The sequence below is a fragment of the Medicago truncatula genome, chromosome 2 (genome assembly GCF_003473485.1).
Source record: "Medicago truncatula cultivar Jemalong A17 chromosome 2, MtrunA17r5.0-ANR, whole genome shotgun sequence".
Lineage (NCBI taxonomy): Eukaryota > Viridiplantae > Streptophyta > Magnoliopsida > Fabales > Fabaceae > Medicago > Medicago truncatula.
In genome coordinates this window covers 50,382,027-50,390,421 of record NC_053043.1, presented here as the reverse complement: position 1 = coordinate 50,390,421, position 8,395 = coordinate 50,382,027, and the positions used below count along the sequence as shown (strand labels likewise).

Below are 8,395 nucleotides of genomic sequence, written 5' to 3'. Positions count from 1 at the left end.
AATTTTTTTTTGGTAGATAGACGAAATGGCAAAGCCATTATAAACTCACACACACAAGTGGAGAAACCGGGGTTCGAACCCCAATCATGACATCCAGCCATTCATTATAAAATTTGTATCAATTGATATTTAAAATATTTAAAATTTCATAGTTTAGATATATTAATCTAATATGTCTTTCATATGTTATTTTTAAATTCATAAATTGGCTAATGTTTTATTTAAAATTAATTTTATTTCAGTTTTTAGACTTTATAAAAAAATTAGACAAAACCTTTAAAAAAAATTAATTGTTACCCACTAAAACAAAATTAAACGTATTGACCCAAAATCAAACAAAATTTTGTTTTTAGACTTAGAAAAAATTAATTGTAACATATATTTATATTTTTAAGAAAAAATGTAGTTTTTATTTTTGTAAACATGAGCATATATTTTGTAAAAATAAATAAAAGCGTGAGCATATATATTTAGTTAAAGTGAAATCTGGGATTAAAAGTGCTATGTTTTTCTTCAACGTAGTTATTTATTACAAAGGGTAGATATGAATTTTTGTTAAATTGATAAGGGTAAAAATGAGACAAAAAATGAGAAGCTATAAGCTATAAGCTCAAACGCTAATTGGAATAACTTCTGAAAAATAGATTATAAGCTCGTGAAATAAGCTATAAGCTCGTGGTCAAAAAGTGTTACCAAACATAATTTTTTTGTGAAACGAGCTTATAAGCTATAAGCTAAGAGCTAAAAGCTCTTTTTTTAGGTTTACCAAACAGATCCATGTTAATTGTTTTGGATTTGATCTTGGAATTCGTCACATTATTGATTTAGTTCTTGCACCCTCCCTTACAAGGAGTACTTCCAACATAGTCAAACATTGATTTTATTTGAGTTGATAGTTAATAGAAAGAAAAGAAGAATATAAAAGCAACATGTAACTTAGTTTGAAGCAGTCACGACTTTGTACTCCCTTACTTGATGTTCCAAGAAAGGTAACACAAAATCTCATGTTCAAAGGGAATACCAACAAGCAGGAGTAGCCATTAGGAAGGAAGTTAGTTTACATGCCAAAACTATCAAAATTAATAACATCCAAAAATGTTATTTTTCATTTGGCCTAAGAAAAATAGAGAAGTCAAATTGAAAATAACTTGGCTTGAAACTATACACTCATAGATATGGCTCAAACTGTGTTAGTTTTATAATTTTAACACTCATATTAACACCTAAATATGATTAGCTAATAGTCGAACGACCAACAACAAATTTGAGTGGTTAGTGCATTATGTGAACTGGGGTCAGCGGAGGGAAAAAAAGTTCACAACTAACACTAAGTTTAAAAGTTGAAGATCTTGCTAAGTTAGATAAAGCAATGAACTTATTAGTGATTAATAAGGTTTGGAGGCTGTTCGACACGAATTTATTTGACTGTTCAGTTATTCAGAACGTCTTCACCATTTGGGTCCGACACTTGATTTATGATTGGTAGTATCAAATATTTCTGTCCACAAGAACGAGCTCATACTAAACAAGGATATTTGAGTGAGTATAAACTAAAGGAGCCAAATGAAGGAATGTTGTCACCAGAGTTAAATACTCACTCCGTTCCTTTATATAAATTCCCTCAGAATTTTTCACATTTTTTAAGAAAAGTTGTCAATGTAATTAATGTGTCTGTTTTATGTGTTAATATTGCCAAATTGTCATTTGTTTGTATGTGTACTCCCTCCGGTCACTGATATAAGCAAAAATTCACTTTTTAGATTCATTCAATAAATGATGTATGTAGTCTGTATATAGACTACATATATCATTTATTGAATGAATCTAAAATGTCAACTTTTGTTTATAATAGTGACCGGAGGAAATATTAAATTTGACTTTTCAAATTTCAAGACAAGTTAGTGGTATTAATTAGGGGTATGTTTAAGGAAAAAAATAATAAATGCATTTAGTAATTTGAAAAGGGATTTACATTTAGGGACAAGAGGAATGCTAACAACACTCTCTTTTAAATATTCTCTCTAACACTCACTCTGTTATTGGTTTAAATCATTGTGGATCTACACTTTGAAAGTTGAACCCACACAAAGTGGTGGGACATACATTGATTTTATCCAATGAAAGAGTGAATGTTAGAGAGAGTGCTCAAAGTGAGTGTTGCTAGCATTTCTCTTAAAGATAAAAATAAAATGAAATGAGTGTTTACAAATAGGGAGCGATGGAGTATATCCAATTTTGCCAGTGATTATGAAGTAACTATAAATAATGGAGTAACTTTCTAAAATAATCTACACATTCAATTCTTTAAAGTCATTATTGTTATTGGAGAACATAAATTTTTGACGATTATAATACCAGTACTACTCATATCACTAAATCAGGTTTAATACATTTGATTTTCATCTAAAGTTTCTCATCAACATTCACTGGTATCCCACATCGTTAATTCCATATTCTTCATTTTTCCCAAGTCCCAATTCTGAATAAATGTTTTTTACACATGTCAAAGACACAGCATTTTATGCAAGCGTGTTATTTAGTCATTGGGCAAGTGAGGATATTTTAGGAATTTGACATTTCATTTCTTCTGGATAGATTTTTTTTCTTTTTCTTTTTTGAGAAAATTCTGGATAGATTTTGTATCCCATTTGTCTTGCACTTTTATCATGCGTCCATTTCACTTTCCATATCTTTGCACAATTCATCACATACACAAACTATCCGTTTTTTATTTTTATTTTTATATAACAAGTAGTAATAAAAAATTTAGAGACTTGCTAACAAGTGTTTTAAATATATTGTTTAATAAATTCATAAAAAGAAATTTTATATTAAAAATACAAGTCAAACATATGTTAAAATGACAATTACACAATTTTAAAAAATTAGTTTAAGTTCAGTTTTGCCTCCCCTATTTTGACTGAATCGGAATTTTACCCTCCAATTTAAAGTTTTTTTGGAATTTTGGCCCTTCTATTTTAAAAATTGGAATTTTACCCCTTCACTTTAATATTTTTCAGGAGTTGGCTGATGTGGCTTAAATAATATTAAAAAAATATCCACCTATTTAAATTATTTATATTAAATATTCTGAATTAAAAAAAAGAAAAAAATTAATAAATAAAAATCTAATTTAAAATAATAATCATTTTTTTTCATGTATTTTTAATGGGATTTTTTTTCAGTTTATACTGTTTTTGCATGTATTTTTAATGGAATTTTTTTTTTCGAGTTTTTTTTTAAATTTATTTATTTTTTATAATTAAAAAATATTTAATTTAAATAATTAATTAGGTGGATAATAAGATAATATTTTAAAATCCACATCACCACTGCCACATCAGAGAAAATGCATTCAAATATGGTGGGGGGCAAAATTCTGAAAAAACTAAAACAAGAGGGGTAAAATTCCGAGTTTTAAAATAAGGGAGGTAAAATTCAGATTCAGTCAAAATAGGGGGGCAAAACTGTACTTAAACCTAAAAATTTTAAATAAACTAGCCCTCGAATTCTCATTAGAATCGGAACAAGTGTCACAACCCAGTAAACTGAAAGATGTATTTATAAACAATTTATCAAACATATGTTTGCGGAGAAAGTTGAACTCACAGACTTATTAAATATGAGTCATCTGCTTATCAATTGAACCAATTTTCTTAGCACAAATTCTCTTCTCCTTATTGTTGAAACTTCAACCTCACAAAATTCACAATTCCACAAAGTTTTAAGTTTCAAATTTATTTTTTGTTGTCCACCTTAACTCTTCAAAGGTTTTGGAAGATTCTTTAACATATAAAAGCAAAGATATTTGTATCTCCCCACTTTTCATCATTTTCAGAATAGAATATATAATCTATCAACTCAAATCTTCAATCTCCACCCATCTTTTCTATCCCTCATTGCTCATGTTTTGTTGAATTCATCATAGAAACATGGAAGCTGTTCTTCACTCAAAAGGGTTTCTCTCTCTTCCCACAAACCCCAAAACCAGGTTCTTAAACCCATCACATGGCTTAAAGCATAGATTTTTCTCACCAAATTCCAAAATCCTTGGTGGGTTTTCTCTAACTAATAATGGGTTGGTTAATCTCAATAGTTCTACCTTAAAAGCTACTATCTTTGATAAAAAAGACAAAAACTTGTTCATATGCAAAGCTGAAGCAGATTCTGCTGGTGTTGGTGAAGCAGTTTTTGATGAATCAGAAACTGAGAAACCAAAGTTTTTAGGTGTTGAAGTTATCACACTCAAGAAGATTATACCACTTGGGATGATGTTTTTTTGTATTTTGTTCAATTACACAATTCTAAGAGATACAAAAGATGTTCTTGTTGTGACTGCTAGAGGAAGTAGTGCTGAGATTATACCTTTTTTGAAAACATGGGTGAATCTTCCTATGGCTATTGGTTTTATGTTGTTGTACACAAAGTTATCTAATGTTTTGTCAAAACAGGCTCTTTTTTATTCTGTTATTGTTCCTTTTATTGCTTTCTTTGGGGCTTTTGGGTTTGTTTTGTATCCTCTTAGCAACTATATTCACCCTCAGGCATTTGCTGATAACCTTCTTAATATCCTTGGACCTCGGTTTCTTGGTCCGCTTGCTATTATGAGGATTTGGAGTTTCTGTTTGTTCTATGTCATGGCTGAATTGTGGGGGAGTGTTGTGATTTCTGTCCTGTTTTGGGGGCTTGCCAATCAGGTAATTTCATTATTTTGGCTTTGATGCTTTGTTATTATCAGTTCATTTTTGGATTGGTTCTGTCTGTTGTAGTATTTCATATGATCATTTTTTAATTCTGGTGTCCTAAACTAAACATGCCATCTTATTATTATCCTAAACATGATGATCATTTGACGAGTTTGTTCTATGTTACTACAATTTCTAAATTTAATTCATGAACGTTAGACCCTTGTTTTACTTGCAATAATTTGGATTAAATCTTAATATTAGATAAGTAGTTTGTTGATAACCTTTTCTCCTTATCATTCATTAGTTAGTTTAGTTAGTTTTATTTCTGTTATAGTTTGTTATTGCTAAGTTTGTTAAAGGGATATTGGGAGTTATTCATTGCTTAAATGATCCCTCATTTGTAATCTTTTCTCTAATCAATTGATTAATGATATTACTTACTTCAGAAAGTTTTTTCTTTGTTCATCAAGTAAAACTTAAGTGGATAAGATACATGCTATCATGTGACGGCTGGTTAAGATGTTGCATACTTAATTCAGAACCTTTTATGATGCAAACTATTAGAAAGAGGAATATGATGTTGGCCCATTTTTGAATAGTTAACTAGAACTTCTCTATTAAAATAAGTTTATTGTTCTTTACTTGTAAAAACTTCTCACAAGTTTGAAGTTGTTTATCAAGGAATTGGACAGAGAGCACAACATAATTCCCAATTTATATGAGAAACTACTATTTACAAAACTCATTGCACTGTTTCCATAAGTACTTATTCAGGCTTTTACCCGAACTAGCTCATTATGAAGTTCTTATTGTTTGTGAAGGAAAAATGAGAATACTAATATTTTTTTTTTGTGCAGATAACCACTGTTGATGAGGCAAAGCGATTCTATCCACTGTTTGGACTTGGAGCCAATGTTGCCCTTGTATTCTCCGGTCGGACAGTCAAATACTTTTCTAGTCTAAGGGAAACTTTAGGTCCTGGAGTTGATGGTTGGGCCATCTCCCTAAAAGCAATGATGAGCATTGTTGTTGGTATGGGACTTGTTATCTGTTTCCTGTATTGGTGGGTGAACAATTACGTTCCTCTTCCCGCTCGTAGCCAGAAGAAAAAGGTATTATTTTTGAAGACAGATACACCACTGTGCATATAGTTGTTCATTGTACTGTTTCCACTGCTTACATTTTTGTTTCACTATGGAGTCTACTAATTGAGTTGCTTTGATAAATGAAAGCAAAGTAACAATATAGCATTACTAAGTTTTTTTATTTATAATTTTTCCTTCTCTATATCATTCCAGTTTTATCGGATAGGATGGAATCCCCCTTCACTCTGCCAGGGACTGGACAGGGGTTAGCTCTGTAAATTTGTAGAGCCGAGTGTTAGTGTAGTAGTTGGCACTTCTAGGCCCCTTCCCGGCTACTGGACCATTCCAGTTCTTTCGGTACTGCGGACCCTCAGTGATCCATTGCAGCCGGCAACTTAGCCGGCTAAACAATGTCCAAATGGTCAACACCCGCTGCTTTACCGGAATCAAAGACTAGAAAGCTAGCACAGAATGACTGGATAGTTACTTTACAGAATATGGGTGTAGTATTGAACAGCTAATGGAAAGCATACAAGATATGTCCCTGAAGGGACACTTTGCCTTTCATGCTAAGTTGTACCATAGTTTTTATTTCTATAGCATGATTGGCTCATGTATTTGTGTCATAAGGCATTGTCCTAGAGATTTGATATCCTTGTTTTACTTTTTAATATACCATAATTTGAGAAAACTATGTACTTTCCAATAATATTTGAAGTGATTTATATTTTACATCATTTTGCATTCTTTCAGGAGAAGCCGAAAATGGGAACAATGGAGAGCTTGAAGTTCTTGATGTCTTCAAGATATATAAGGGATCTTGCCACATTAGTGGTTGCATATGGAATAAGCATTAATCTTGTTGAAGTTACATGGAAATCAAAGCTCAAAGCTCAGGTAATATATCACTTGTTTCAGTTTTGGTTTTCTTACTGTCTATTTGTTGTGCTATTTTTCTCCCTCATACACACCTCTGAAAATTGTGCAGTTTCCTAGCCCGAATGAGTACTCGTCCTTTATGGGTGATTTCTCAACCGCAACTGGAATCGCTACCTTCACAATGATGCTTGTAAGCCAATTTATATTCAACAAATATGGATGGGGAGTTGCTGCGACGATCACACCTACCGTCCTGCTTATGACTGGAGTTGGTTTCTTTTCTCTAATATTATTTGGCGATCCACTCGCCCCCGTTATTGGAAAGCTTGGATTGACTCCATTGCTAGCTGCTGTATATGTTGGTGCCTTGCAAAACATATTCAGCAAGAGTGCTAAGTACAGTTTATTTGATCCATGCAAAGAAATGGCCTACATACCCTTGGATGAGGATACCAAGGTTTGAACCCTTCTCTGCAACTTTATTATCATATCATTTATTTATAACATGAAATTTCCAATGAAACTTTATCATACATGAATAATGATTAAAATTTATGCAAAGGTCACATCTTAGTATGATTAACTTTATGTTCTAATAGTCAAAGTTTACTCCTCTCATTCTCATATTAATATAATCCATTCATTTGTTGCATCTCCTGAACTGCTGCTATAAACACTTGTAAGACCGTTTTGGAGAGCTTACAAAAACAACTTATGACATGTCCATAAATTGTTTTCAGCTAGCTCTCTAGAATAGCTTATGAAAATAGCTTATATAGCTTATCTGAAACATATTTAGTTTTATCATTTATGATAGAAATAGCTTATACATTAACATTTATCTGATAAGCGTGTATGCTCTAAACGCTTAATTAAGATGTTTAACCAAACAAGGCCTTAATACTCCAAAGCTATACAACTTTATAAGTTTGGTATCGACTTGTTATAATAAAAGTGTAAAAATTTCTTCCTGTAGGTCAAGGGGAAGGCAGCCATTGATGTTGTATGCAATCCATTAGGAAAATCTGGTGGTGCTCTAATCCAGCAGTTCATGATCCTAACTTTTGGTTCACTAGCTAATTCAACTCCATACTTGGGAGGTGTACTTTTGGTGATTGTTCTTGCATGGTTAGCAGCAGCCAAGTCACTCGACACTCAGTTTACCGCATTGCGCCGCGAAGAAGAACTTGAGAAAGAGTTGGAAAGAGAAACTGCTGTTAAGGTACCAGTGTTGACTGAGAATGAAGATGAAGATGGTTCCGTTGCACCTTTATATACAGAAGCAGATGACTTCTCAATTAGTCCATCTGAATCTTGAACATCTCACAATAATTAATTTTAGATTGCAATTCTATAGATAGGATTGCTAGATAGAAAGAATAAGCTCCACTCATGAAAGAAGCGTTTGGTTTAACAATTTGTTGTAGGTAATTATCTGGCTATAGAATAAGTTTACTCATCACTTTTTTCAAGTCATGTTATAATCAATTTTTTTAGTCTCCATGGACCATATATAAATGAGTTTCTCATTTCCTTAAAAAAATAAAATTAAAGAATAAACTTTGTAATTTTGTTGAATGGCTACCGTGAGTTATTATTTTTTAGACGAAATGACAAGCGCACCACCATAAACTAAGACAGAGTGAAAGATTCCGGATTCAACCCATAACACTACAAAAAACATCCGGCCTATCAATGATGATATTGAGAGTTAAGTTAAACCTTACGGATCACAAAATTAAA

The 8,395-nt window shown here is 31.9% G+C and overlaps 1 protein-coding gene across 1 annotated transcript; it reads left to right on the top strand.

The window, feature by feature from the left end:
• The first annotated feature begins 3,555 nt into the window (after positions 1-3,555).
• Positions 3,556-8,128, top strand: LOC11425887 (ADP,ATP carrier protein 1, chloroplastic). Its single transcript, XM_024777280.2, has 5 exons — positions 3,556-4,697; positions 5,546-5,800; positions 6,527-6,670; positions 6,762-7,109; positions 7,629-8,128. Exons 1-5 carry the CDS (start codon positions 3,933-3,935, stop codon positions 7,968-7,970), a joined length of 1,854 nt encoding a protein of 617 aa, XP_024633048.2. The 5' UTR covers positions 3,556-3,932; the 3' UTR covers positions 7,971-8,128.
• The last annotated feature ends 267 nt before the right edge of the window (positions 8,129-8,395 follow it).